The 14173-nt window shown below is 39.8% G+C and overlaps 1 protein-coding gene across 9 annotated transcripts in view; it reads left to right on the top strand.

Annotated features, from left to right (window-relative positions):
• The window catches only part of FANCC (FA complementation group C), a 279290-nt gene that overhangs the window by 100273 nt on the left and 164844 nt on the right, over positions 1-14173 (top strand). For all 9 annotated transcript variants that reach the window (XM_032392975.1, XM_032392970.1, XM_032392971.1 and 6 more), the window contains 3 exons: positions 469-711; positions 8816-8900; positions 13390-13484. In XM_032392975.1, the coding sequence (XP_032248866.1) occupies positions 547-711; positions 8816-8900; positions 13390-13484 (345 nt within the window). In that variant the 5' untranslated portion in view covers positions 469-546. The remainder of the gene's footprint in view (positions 1-468; positions 712-8815; positions 8901-13389; positions 13485-14173) is intronic.

The raw sequence follows: 14173 nt of genomic DNA, 5'->3' as shown, positions 1-14173 counted from the left end.
CAGTAGTGCATAGAGATTTTCTTTAACACCTAAATGAGAAGCCAGAAATGCATATAAAACATGAAAACTTTAAAAAACATTTTTTAGACACAGACTATTATTAAACACCCATGGATGTTTTTGATTTCCCATTACATTAAAATATCCAAATGAACTTCAGAACATTTAAAAATAGCTCAATCTTAAAAAGAAGATATAAAGTATTATTAGCTGTGTGCTTTTTGTGCATAATTAACATGTGTCTGTGAAGATATAATGATTTCTAGTGGAATATTACCCATGATAAAAAGTTCAGAAGGTGAATATTGGAGCTATAGCTGGGTGACATGTTTTAAAATAATTCAAAGATGACTCCATAGAAGGCATTCTGTTCTAGTCCCTTATACTCCCCCTTTCACTCATCAGTGGAATATGAAGTTGCCAGTAAAAATCCTTTTAAAAATGTTTCATTTTTCCCCTTTTTTCTAGATTTGATGTGTGCTCACTGTTTCCTTCAGTGCTTGGCAGGCCACTGTGAAGGTCCATCACCTTTTCCCTTTTTCCAAGATGGCTCAAGATTCAGTAGGCTTTTCTTCTGATTATCAGTTTTGGCTGCAGAAGCTTTCTGTGTGGGACCAGGCCTCCACTTTGGAAACCCAGCAAGATACCTGCCTTCACCTGCCTCGATTTCAGGAGTTCCTGAGACAGATGTATGAAGTTTTGAAAGAGATGGTAAGTGGTGGACCAAAATAACGAATCTCTACTACATTTAACCAAGCCTGAATGTTATCTAGGGTCAGGGACTTGTGGTATTGACCTGATGTCTTGATGGATTAGAAAGACAAATTACCCATAGGTAATACAGATGGGGCAGTTTCCTGACCTTTGATTTCTTATGATTTCAGTCTCCTCGAATAGTTACATTGTCATATGAGACTTCCTGACCAATAAAGTTGTTTTAAAAAAAAAACAAAAAAACAAGACTTAGGGGCACCTGGGTGGTTCAGTCGTTAAGCGTCTGCCTTCGGCTCAGGTCATGATCAGAGGGTCCTGGGATCGAGCCCCGCCTCAGGCTCCCTGCTCAATGGGAAGCCTGCTTCTCCCTCTCTCACTCTCCCCTGCTTGTGTTCCCTCTCTTGCTGTGTCTCTCTCTGTCAAATAAATAAATAAAATCTTAAAAAAAAAAAAAAGAAGACTTTGATACTTGTTAGTAATAATTGAGATTCTTTTAAAGTCCTTTTCATCTCTTAAATATTGAAGAGTTTTCCAAAGTGCTTACCCTTTCTTTCTTTCTTTCTTTCTTTCTTTTTTTTTAATAGAGGGAGAAAAGTTAGGGGGAGGGGCAAAGGGAGAGTAGGAGAGAGAATCTTAAGCAGGCTCCATGCCCAGGGTGCAGTCCAACACTGGGCTTGACCTCAGAGCCCTGAGATCATGACCTGCACCGAAATCAGGAGTAGGACGCTTAACCAACTGAGCCACCCAGGCACCCCAATGCTTACCCTTTCTTTAATGCTGTCCTAAAGCAGGTTCTACCAAGAAATGATAAATAAGATATCTTCTTTTGAATATCTTAAGTGTCTTTTCTGGTGAATATTAAGATTTTGAGTGTCTTCACTATTGTTGTATAATGTGTTTAAAATTTGGTATTTTTTTCATTTTGACATTTCTCATTTTTATTGCAATGGATATTTTTATGAGTTAACATGCTTTCATATTATGAAAATATTCTTTGTTTTATACTTACTTTCTAATTCAAAATGAAAGTGAAATTTTCATTTAATATATTATTATTAAATATATTCATTTAATATAGGTGTTCTTGTGTTACATTTTTCTTCCCTTAATCAAAGAAGCAAGTCAGAAATTTAAAGAATTATTTATGTTGACAATATGAGTTCATGTGTTTTTAGCAACTAGAAGGAAAGAAAGTCTGTATGAGCAACTGATGCTACCTTTTATTTTTTATTTATTTATTTTTTAATTTTATTATGTTATGTTAGTCACCATATAGTACATCATTAGTTTTTGATGTAGTGATCCACGATCCATTGTTTTTGTATAACACCCAGTGCTCCATGCAGTACGTGCCCTCCTTAATACCCATCACCGGGCTAACCAATCCCCCCTCCCCCCTCCCCTCTAAAACCCTGTTTGTTTCTCAGGTCCATAGTCTCTCATGGTTCATCTCTCCCTCCAATTCCCCGCCCCGCCATTTTTCCCTTCCTTCTCCTAATGTCCTCCATGCTATTCCTTATGTTCCACAAATAAGTGAAACCATATGATAATTGACTTTCTCTGCTTGACTTATTTCACTTAGCATAATCTCCTCCAGTCCCATCCATGTTGATGTAAAAGTTGGGTATTCATCCTTTCTGATGGCTGAGTAATATTCCATTGTATATATGGACCACATCTTCTCTATCCATTCATCTGTTGAAGGGCATCTCGGCTCTTTCCACAGTTTGGTTATTGCGGACATTGCTGCTATGAACATTGGGGTGCATATGGCCCTTCTTTTCACTACATCTGTGTCTTTGGGGTAAATACCCAGGAGTGAAATTGCTGGGTCATAGGGTAGCTCTATTTTTAAATTTTTGAGGCAGCTCCACACTGTTTTCCAAAGTGGCTGTACCAACTTGCATTCCCACCAACAGTGTAGGAGGGTTCCCCTTTCTCCACAACCTCTCCAACATTTGTTGTTTCTTTCCCTGTCCATTTTTGCCATTCTAACTGGTGTAAGGTGGTATCTCAATGTGGTTTTGATTTGGATTTCCCTGATGGCTAATGATGATGAGCATTTTTTCATGTGTCTGTTAGCCATTTGTATGTCTTCTTCAGAGAAGTGTCTGTTCATCTCTTCTGCCCACTTTTTGACTTGATTATTTGTTTTTTGGGTGTTGAGTTTGAGAAGTTCTTCATAGATTTTGGATACCAGCCCTTTATCTGTAGTGTCATTTGCAAATATCTTCTCCCATTCTGTGGGTTGCCTCTTTGTTTTGTTGACTGTTTCCTTTGCTGTGCAGAAGCTTTTTATCTTGATGAAGTCCCAAAAGTTCATTTTTGCTTTTGTTTCACTAGCTTTTGGAGATGTATCTTGAAAGAAGTTGCTGTGGCCGATGTCAAAGAGGTTACTGCCTGTGTTCTCTAGGATTTTGATGGATTCCTGTCTCACATTGAGGTCTTTCATCCACTTTGAGTTTATCTTTGTGAATGGTGTTAGAGAATGGTCGAGTTTCATTCTTCTGCATGTGGCTGTCCAATTTTTCCAGCACCATTTATTGAAGAGACTGTCTTTTTTCCATTGCATGTTTTTTCCTGCTTTGTCAAAGATTATTTGACCATAGAGTTGAGGGTCCATATCTGGGTTCTCTATTCTGTTCCATTGGTCTGTATGTCTGTTTTTGTGCCAGTACCATGCTGTCCTGGTGATCACAGCTTTGTAATATAGCTTGAAATCGGGCAACGTGATGCCCCCAGTTTTGTTTTTCTTTTTCAACATTTCCTTGGCGATTCGGGGTCTTTTCTGATTCCATACAAATTTTAGGATTGTTTGTTCCAGCACTTTGAAAAATGTCATTGGAATTTTGATCGGGATGGCATTGAAGGTATAGATTGCTCCGGGTAGCATAGACATTTTAACAATGTTTATTCTTCCGATCCATGAGCGTGGAATATTTTTCCATCTTTTTGTGTCTTCTTCAATTTCTTTCATGAGTGTTTTGTAGTTCCTAGAGTATAGATCCTTTACCTCTTTGGTTAGGTTTAGTCCGAGTTATCTTATGGTTTTTGGTGCTATTGTTAATGGAATCGTTTCTCTACTTTCTCTTTCTACAGTTGCGTTGTTAGTGTATAAGAAAGCAACTGATTTCTGTGCATTGATTTTGTACCCTGCCACATTACTGAATTGCTGGATGAGTTCTAGTAATTTGGGGGTGGAGTCTTTTGGGTTTTCCACATAAAGTATCATGTCATCTGCGAAAAGAGAGAGTTTGACTTCTTCTTTGCCAATTTGAATACCTTTTATTTCTTTTTGTTGTCTGATTGCTGTTGCTAGGACTTCTAGTACTATGTTGAACAACAGTGGTGAGAGTGGGCACCCTTGACGTGTTCCTGATCTTAAGGGAAAGGCTCTCAGCTTTTCCCCATTGAGGATGATATTCGCTGTGGGTTTTTCATAGATGGATTTTATGAGCTTGAGGAATGGTCCCTCTATCCCTATACTCTGGAGAGTTTTAATCAGGAAAGGATGTTGTATTTTGTCAAATGCTTTTTCTGCATCAATTGAGAGGACCATATGGTTCTTCTCCCTCCTCTTATTAATGTGTTCTATCACATTGATTGATTTGCGAATGTTGAACCACCCTTGCATCCCGGGGATAAATCCCACTTGGTCGTGGTGGATGATCCTTTTAATGTATTGTTGGATCCTATTAGCTAGGATTTTGTTGAGGATTTGGGAATCCATATTCATCAGGGCTGTCAGTCTGAAATTCTCCTTTTTGATGGGGTCTTTGCCTGGTTTGGGGATTAAGGTAATGCTGGCCTCATAGAATGAGTTTGGAAGTTTTCCTTCTGTTTCTATTTTTTGAAACAGCTTCAGTAGAATAGGTATTATTTCTTCTTTGAATGTTTGGTAGAATTCCCCAGGGAATCCATCAGGCCCTGGACTCTTGTTTTTTGGGAGGTTTTTGATCACTGCTTCAATCTCGTTACTGGTTATTGACCTATTCAGGTTGTCAATTTCTTTCTGTTTCAGTCTTGGCAGCTTATAGGTTTCCAGGAAGGCCTCCATTTCATCCAGATTGCTCAGTTTATTGGCATATAGTTGTTGATAATAATTTCTAATAATTGTTTCTATTTCCTTGGTGTTAGTCGTGATCTCTCCCTTTTCATTCCTAATTTTACTAATTTGGGTCCTTTCTCTTTTCTTTTGGATAAGTCTGGCCAGTGATTTATCGATCTTATTAATTCTTTCAGAGAACCAGCTTCTAGTTTCATTGATCTGATCTACTGTGTTTATGGTTTCTAATTCATTGATTTCTGCTCTAATTTTAATTATTTCTCTTCTAATGCGTGGCTTAGGCATCATTTGTTGCTTTTTCTCTAGTTCTTTAAGGTGTAGAGTTAGTTGGTGAATTCGGGATTTTTCTGTTTTTTTGAGTGAGGCTTGGATGGCTATGTATTTCCCCCTTAGGACCGCCTTTGCAGTATCCCACAGGCCACACCGACCGATGTGTTTTCGTTCTCATTGATTTCCGTGAATTGTTTAAGTTCTTCTTTGATTTCTTGGTTGACCCAAACATTCTTGAGCAGAGTGGTCTTTAGCTTCCAAGTGTTTGAATTTCTGCCAAATTTTTTCTTGTGATTGAGTTCCAGTTTTAGAGCATTGTGGTCTGAGAATATGCAGGGAATAATCTCAATCTTTTGGTATCGGTTGAGACCTGATTTGTGACCCAGTATATGGTCTATTCTGGAGAAAGTCCCATGTGCGCTCGAGAAGAATGAGTATTCTGTTGTTTTAGGGTGGAATGTTCTGTAAATATCTATGAGGTCCATCTGGTCCAAGGTATCATTCAAAGCTCTTGTTTCCTTATTGATTTTCTGCTTAGATGATCTGTTCATTGTTGAGAGTGGAGTATTGAGGTCTCCTACAATTAACGTATTGTTATCAATATGACTCTTTATTTTGGTTAACAGTTGGCTTATATAGATGGCTGCTCCCATGTTGGGGGCATAGATATTTACAATTGTTAGATCTTCTTGTTGGATAGACCCTTTAAGAATGATATAGTGTCCTTCTGTGTCTCTTATTACAGACTTTAGTTTAAAATCTAATTTGTCTGATATAAGAATTGCTACCCCAGCTTTCTTTTGAGGTCTGCTGGCATGGAAGATGGATCTCCATCCCTTCACTTTCAGTCTGGATGTATCTTTAGGTTCAAAATGAGTCTCTTGTAGACAGCATATGGATGGGTCCTGTCTTTTTATCCAGTCTGCAACCCTGTGCCATTTTATGGGAGCTTTTAGGCCATTCACATTGAGAGTGATTATTGAAAGATATGAATTAATTGTCATCATGTTGCCTGTGAAGATGTTGTTTTTATATATTGTTCCTGTAAATTTCTGTTGTATATCACTCTTGGGGTCTTCTTTTATAGAACTCCCCTTAATATTTCTTGCAGGGCCAGCTTAGTGGTCACATATTCTTTCAGCTTCTGCCGGTCGTGGAAGCTCTGCATCTCTCCATCCATTCTAAATGAAAGCCTTGCCAGATAAAGTATTCTTGGCTGCATGTTCTTCTCATTTAGTAACCTGAATATGTCTTGCCAGGCCTTTCTGGCTTGCCAGGTCTCTGTGGATAGGTCTGACGTTATTCTGATGTTCCTCCCTTTGTACGTAAGGAATCTCTTCCTCCTAACTGCCCTTAAGGTGGTTTCCTTGGTTCTAAGATTTGCAAGTTTTACTATTACATGCCAGGGTGTTGGCCTGTTTTCCTTGATCTTAGGAGGGGTCCTCTCTGCCTCTAGGACTCGAATGTTTGTTTCATTCCCCAGATTAGGGAAGTTCTCAGCTACGATTTGCTCAAATACATCTTCTAGTCCTCTCTCTCCACTCCCTCCGGGATTCCAATTATTCTGACATTGGAACACTTCATGGTGTCACTTATTTCTCTGATTCTATTTTCATGGATTCTGAGTTGTTTTTCCCTGGCCTCCTCTTTTCCCTTTTTATCTATTATATTGTCTTCCAGGTCGCTTATTCTCTCTTCTGTCTCATTTACCCTAGCTGTTAGATTATCTAGATTGAATTGGATCTCATTGATAGCATTTTTAAGTTCTGCCAATTCACCTTTTGTTTCTGCCCTTAGAGACTCTATGTTGCCATTAATTGATTTCTCCATTCTAGCCATTGTCTTCACAATTGCTAGCCTGAATTCCATCTCCGACATCTTGGTTATATCTGCATCCATTTGTAAATCTGCAGCATAAGTCATAATCTCTGAGTCTTTCCTGTTTTGGGGGCTCTTCCTCCTAGTCATTCTGTTGATGGGTGTTTGAGGGAATGTATAGAGTCCAAATTATTGACCAGAACCCAAGCAAGATGCACCTGTTTTCTTGGGACCTTCGGGTTGCTGGCCTCTTGTTTTCCCAGGCTATCTTCTGCAGGAGGGGCCTGCCGCACTGTTACTCAGGCAACCCTCTTTGGGCGGAGTTGCCCTGCGCCCCTGTGGCGGGGGATGGGCTCAGTGGGAATCAGTCTTTGGGGCTTTTGTTCTCTGGCGCCTTTCCCTGGCGGCTTTCCGCGTCTCTTCCGCGAGTCAGAGCAGAAGAGACCATTTCCAACCCTCTGCCTCAGAGCAGAGAGATCGCAGTCTGTTCTTCAGTGAGCCCTCCAGGCCACACCGTCTCCGTTTCTGTCCGTGCTGCTATAAACTGCAGCGTCCTGGGTTGTGCGCCCCTCCGCAGCGCTCCCAGTCCTGCCTCCAGGTCAAGGCACGTCTCTGCCCTTTGTGCTTCTAAAACCGCCAGCCGCTCCCAGTTCGCGTGCGCAGGACTCCGCTGCTCCAGGTTTCTGCCCCGGGGGCTGCAGTTCACCGGCGCAACCCTGCTGCTCTGGATTTCCATCCAGGGGGCTGCAGTTCGCGTGCAAACGACCCCGCCGCTCTGGGTTTCCACCCTGGGGGGCTGCCCTAAAGTCCTTTCCCCGACACTACCGGTCTGCGAGTCTGTGCCCCGTCCACAGCGTGCGAGGCTGTCACTCACCAGCGGTGTAGGATCCCCATGGCCAGGCTCCCTCCCGCTGCCGTTTATCCTCCAATATCTGCCCGCAGAATCACGGCTCTCCACTTCCTACCTCAAAACCAACTGCCTGCAAAATTCTGTTTGTAGAGATCCAGATCTTCTTACATCTCAGGCTGGTTTCGTGGGTGCTCAGAGTGGTCTGGTAGAGATCCAGCTCAGTTCCGGGCACCAGCTGAAATAGGGTCCCCTACTCCTCCGCCATCTTTCGCCCTCTCCTGATGCTACCTTTTAAAATTGTTTTTCTGTAATAGGACTTCTGCAACTTGGCTTTCAGTTGGTCCCAGAAAGTCTAGGCCTGGCCTTGATGCTAAGATGAATATGAAGAATTTATTGGTGCAGCAACTTATATTTCAGCTTATATACATATTACCTCATTTAGGTCTTATTTTTGAACTTTCTTGAAAGGTAAAGAAGTGGGAAGAGGGCCAGTTGTACAATAGCATGTAGATTGTTTAATCTTAAGCTGTTTTCTATTTGGTTGATCTTTTTTTTTTGTCTCAGGTTGTTGTAGAGTAAGTATGATGTCATTTAACATATAGTAACTGAAATCGTAATAAACAGAGATATATATCTTTATGCTTTGGCTGCTTTTGTTTCTTTTTACAAGTTCCAGAGTTCTTGTCCTCCCAAACCTTCTTTGAAATAGTCCTAGTAAAGTTGAATTAGGAACCTCTCTTATGGTAGAGTAAAAAAACCAGGATGAAGATATAGGATTATATAGTTATTAATCACCCACAATATTTTGTTCACTGTTATACATTCTTTGTTATTTTTAAACAAATTGGCCTTTCCTAAGTATGAGTAAAATAAAGATAATTTTGTAAGAAGATTGATTTTATGTAAATGTGCTGTACATCTTAGTTTTGATGATGTGGTTTAAGGATGAAGTTAGGTGGTTACTTGTTAAATTTTACTTGAAATTCCTCCTTTTCTGAAATACTAAATATTCAGATTCCTTCAACCTGTAGTGTCAGTTCAACTTTCTGAGTTGTGTGGTGTACTTTTGTTGACCAAAACATAATTTTCTTTTACAGGATTCAAATACGATCATTGAAAGATTCCCCACAATTGGTCAACTGTTGGCAAGAACTTGCTGGAATCCTTTTATCTTAGCATTTGGTAAGAATTCAAAACCTGTCTTCTCAAAATACAAAACTTCTAATGATAATTTTAATCTTTGCATTGTTTAACAAAATACAGAGCTTCAAATTACAAATTTTGTCCCGTTGTTTACAAAACAACTATTAAGATTTATTCATTGTTCCATTAGAAAGATGGCATCCTTTTCTTGTCCATATATGTTCATATAGATAATCTCACATACACGTACATACACACACCTATACACATGCAGATCTGTAAGAAAACAGAACTTGTATTATAGAGTAGACTCTTCAAGATGATTATCATAACCTCATTTTTAATTCAGCGTGAAATGGTGATAATAATGAAATAATTTCTTGTTTCACAATTTCATGTTAACTCACATTTTCCATGTGTAAAATCATTCTTCAGTGTCTGAATCCTCCCATGGCCCTGACATTATTTAGGGGTGACATTGTGGTTTTACCCAAGGTGAAGAGGAATTTGGGGACACTTTGGGGGTAGATGTTCCTTTCTTGACTTCCTGCCTACCTGTCTAGCCTCATTTCCTGTGTAATTCTCCACGGGCACACCACACGCATGATAGCCAGGTCGAGTTACAGTGACTTGAACGTACATGATGTCAGGACCTGTGACATGTGATTCCTTTGCCTGGAGCTCTGTTTTCATCTCCTGTCCTCTTAAACTTTCTTTGGGATAGTTTTGCTGGGGCTGAGTTAGGAACTTCTCTTAGTGTCTCCATAGCTGATCGCATCTCCCTTAATTATAGCACTTACTGCACTGTTTTGTAATTGTTGGTTTGCCTGTCTGATGTCCTGGAGGACCGAATGCCTCTCAAGAGCAGGAACTGTGGTTTTAGTTCTTTTTGTCGTCCTAGGGCCAAGCATAGGGGAAGCAGACACATCGGAAGGTGTACCGTTGAGGTTTATTGCCTTGACTTGGCTCTATTTTTAGCTAGTGTAATATTTACTTGATGATAGTTTTGCAGGATAGGTAATTATGGATTAAGGCAAGGAAATCACTTTCCCCATAATGTAAAACTGATAAAAGCCAGGATCCCACCCCTCTAAAGCCTGCATTGTTGTAATGATCCATCCTGTGTATCACACCGTCATGGTTGAAGTGGTCCAGTTCTGGCTTTAACACCAGCCAGCCTCACGTGAATGTATATATTTACTGGACAGGTATTTACTAAGCTTTTTTTTTTTTTTTTTAATATGTGAAGCCTAGGAAAACATGGCTACAATTTCTCTCACTGGAAGCATCCAGTCACAGAGAAAAGAGACCTCAGCAGATCAGCCTGACTCAGAAATGGTTTGTGTTTATGGAGCTCCGAACAGGGAGCTGAGAGAGAAAGGAGAGTTTTTCAGGGGAGGTCGAGCTGGGGCCGACTCTTAGGGAACAGTAGATGATTCAGGACTTTCTGAGACAAGTCACCAGACTTGCGTGGTTTCAGATCCCTTATTTGTAAAAGGGCTGGACTGATTTATCCCTAGGGCCTTAAACTTGTATCTGTCTGTGATCTTTCCTTTGCACCTATCCGTATTACATTGGCCCCCTCTGACAACCAGAAACAAATCCTTCATCTCTTTTTGTTTCTGTGCCTCTGTTATGTTTCGAACTGCCTGTTAAATTTCAGCTTCCTGTTTGAGGTGTGCCTTGGGTTCTGAGCTTAGTGGAGACTGACAGACAACAGAACTCCGGGATGAATCAAGTCTTGCCTGCGTTGCTACTGTTGTTTTGCTAGTTGGGTACTTTTGTCCAGGAAAGGGTCCTTTCTTATGGTTTTATAATAGCAAAATAACTTTTTAAATACAGGAAAGGTGACAGTTTCCATCAAAGAAAGAAGTTAAGTCTCTCATAATGTTAAGTGAGAATTGGATCAGAAATAAAGATAATAAAAAAGGAGGAAAGATTCAGAAAGGAAAAGACACCATGAAGAGGAGAGAAAAAACTGATAATAGAAAGGGAGGGAACACCTTTTATTCAGGGGTGTTCTCTGCATAAACTTATCGCTTTCACCTTCTTGGAATTCTGACTGGTTGTTTTGAGCTATGCTCTCATGATTAAGCATAACAGCTATAACCTCACTATTTGCTATTTATTGCTATATAAAATTTGCCCCCAAACTTGGCAGCTTAAAATAATAAATATTTATTGTCTTAAAAAATGCTGCTTTCACACTTTTAAATTATAGATGAAGGAATTTTAAAAGAATTTTATTTTTTTTTTAAGATTTTATTTATTTGAGAGAGAGAGAATAAGAGACAGAGAGCATGAAAGACAGGAGGGTCAGAGGGAGAAGCAGACTCCCCGCCAAGCAGGGAGCCCGATGCGGGACTTGATCCCAGGACTCCAGGATCATGACCTGAGCCGAAGGCAGTCGCTTAACCAACTGAGCCACCCAGGTGACCCGAATTTTAAAGAATTAATTTAGCTTTCATTCGGAATTTTAGTTCAGGATACCAAAAAAAATATTAGGTGGCAAATATATGCTGGTATATTCTTTTCCCTTCCACTCATTTTTAGAATCCAAATTTTCACGAAGATCTGCTGGCAGTGACTGCTTGCATGATGAACCCCAGGCGTTTTCCCATCTCACTTAACTGCCCTGCAGGATGTCCACTCTGAATCTCGGGGTCTCAGGGAGGAGCCTGACAGAAGCCTTCTGCCCTGCAGCGAGTGTTGGTGGCACTCATGAATAACAAGTGATGGCTTGCATCTGTAAATCCCTAAAGCAAAATAAGTTCGTTAACAGTACATTTCAGTGCATTTCAGTACATTGACTCTGGGCAAAGGAAGGCACCTCCCAAAGGTTGGGTGAACATTTGTCTGGCTGCTCTCTGTTTTTGTTTTTGTTTTTGTTTTGTTTTGAGAGAAAAATTTGAAAAATGATATACTTGTTGAACTAAGTGTGCATATTCACTCAACACCTGGGGAAAATTTCCATCTTTTAGATGACTTAAGTTTTCTAACAGGGGAAGCTGCTTGTGTAATAAGCATATCATTGCATGTGTCTGACACTCTGTGACATGAAGATAGTTAGAATTTCTTCTAATATTTAAAGCATAGGAAGTACAACAGTCAAATTTTTAATCAGTGGCATTGGTTAAACCTGAAGAATCCTAGGATCTTCGGAGGTTAAATGACATGATTCATGAAATTAACCTATAATAGGCAAGCCAGTGATACATTTGAGCTCATAAAAAGTAGGAAAAAAATCAATGTCCCTCAAAATAATACCAGATAAAGTTTGTTCAGAGGTGTTATTATGGGAGTATAAACTTATGACGTTTATGGGGAATAAAGGGTTTAATAAACAATTACTATTAGTGTTCTTTGGTGTGTGGTTGAAAATGCAGGGGTAGCTTACTGCAGTTTATATTTTTCTTATTTCTTGTTACCGTAGCTCTTAGAAATGCTGTGTTTATGAGACCGTAGAAGATGAGAGGGTAAAGGGCATCAGGTGATTCTGCAGAGGATTGATTCCAGGTGCTGGGCTTCCTCAGCCGCCACTCCATGGTCTTCGGATGAAGGCCACGGTTGCTTGGCTCTCGTGTAGATACTGACATCTTCAGTTTTAGGCATCCTTCTTGCTTCTCAGTTGTGTTGTAAAATCTCCAACTGGAATGGACTCAGTTACCAAACGAGGAAAAAGAAAATGGCTCACTGAGTAGATAATTCTTGCCAAGTATAAGATTTCAAAGTTCAGTGTTTTCATCACATATTTGGTAAAGTTTTAAATTTTAGAGTAAAGAATGAGGAACATGTAAGAGGCTTCTATTTTATCCAAACCCTTTAGTACTAAACAGAATATGTTTTAAAACGATCCTTTTGTTAATTTTGTTTTTAACAAGTGAGGGTGTTTTGGGAAATTAGAAAATTAAAAGATTAAGACTAATATTGACTACTGCCTATAACAGTTATATTGCTTTTAAAAGGTTGAAATTACTAGCAGTTTGAAATATACTTTAAGAGAACTTATCTTGAGAAAAGTACAGTTCTTTTAGTTATTTCTATCATTCTCTTTTGGCTTTAAAAATTGTTGCTGTGTCAGGGACACCTGGGTGGCTCAGTCATTAGGCGTCTGCCTTCGGCTCAGGTCATGATTCCAGGTCCTGGGATCGAGCCCTGCATCGGGCTCCCTGCTCAGCGGGAGGCCTGCTGCTCCCTCTCCCACTCCCACTGCTTGTGTTCCCTCTCTCGCTGTGTCTCTCTCTGTCAAATAAATAAATAAAATCTTAAAAAAAAAAAAGAATTTGTTGCTGTGTCAGAACGGTAATTGACCACACAAGGGCTAAGCATAAGTGATCCCAAAACCACAAGAATAAAAAACCCCACGAAGTTTCACACATGGTCCTGGATGCTTGTTCTGTGAATTTAATAGTTTGAGATTTTCCTAAAATATAATACATGTATTTCCTTTAAATACAGTGTTTAAAAAATTTGTATACTATCTTTTCTATTTGATAAAACCTACTTATTTTAGTTTTCCTTTTTGCAGATGAAAGCCAAAAAATTCTAATATGGTGCTTATGTTGTTTGATTAATAAAGAACCACAGAATTCTGAAGAATCGAAACTTAACTCCTGGACACGGGTAAGAGTAAATCTTGCCCTGCACTGCTTTGCGTTGAATTGGTTTTTTAAAGGTGCTCCTTGGATATCCAGTCCAGTTCTATGATGTTTTAGAAACTTTTTCAAATAGTCTTTACTGTTCCATTATCTTGCTGGGTGTAAAGTTATTCAAGAGATTTCATTTTTGCTTGATTGTGAATTCCAGAAGATAGCAGTCTTTAGGGTGAACTTTTTCATGCCTGGAAGACCTCACGTTGTGTGATTTTGAAAAATTACTTTCAGGTAATGAAAAGAATGTTCTCTCTTTCCTTCTAGCGATTGCAATCCTTCAAAAAATTGTTTCTCCTTATCAACCTAGTTTAAATACTTACATAATTTCCGTCTTAAGTATTTCTTTGCCTCTCTCAGGATCTAATCTGTAGTAAAATGAAAATTTAGAAGTGCCCTGGGAGCTGCTGTCTTTATTTTATATCCTGAAGTTGGTATCCAGGCCGGGGTGTTCAGACTAGCACCCGGTGCTCATTGGCTGCTGCTTGCTGCTCACCGTCAAATCGGTTCCTTGACTGTGCTAGGCCGCTTAGCTGACAGCGTCCTGCATTCCCCCCACAGGAAGGACAGGCACAAGTTGGCGAATGTTGTAAGGCTGGGCTGTGGCTGCCCTCACCACCAGCAAGTTGCTGTTCTTTTCTTATACCCCCCATTGTCCTGCTG

The sequence above is a fragment of the Phoca vitulina genome, unplaced genomic scaffold (assembly GCF_004348235.1).
Source record: "Phoca vitulina isolate PV1807 unplaced genomic scaffold, GSC_HSeal_1.0 scaffold70, whole genome shotgun sequence".
Classification (NCBI taxonomy): domain Eukaryota; kingdom Metazoa; phylum Chordata; class Mammalia; order Carnivora; family Phocidae; genus Phoca; species Phoca vitulina.
Note: the sequence above shows the minus strand (reverse complement) of the source record. Positions and strands in the feature narration are given on the sequence as shown.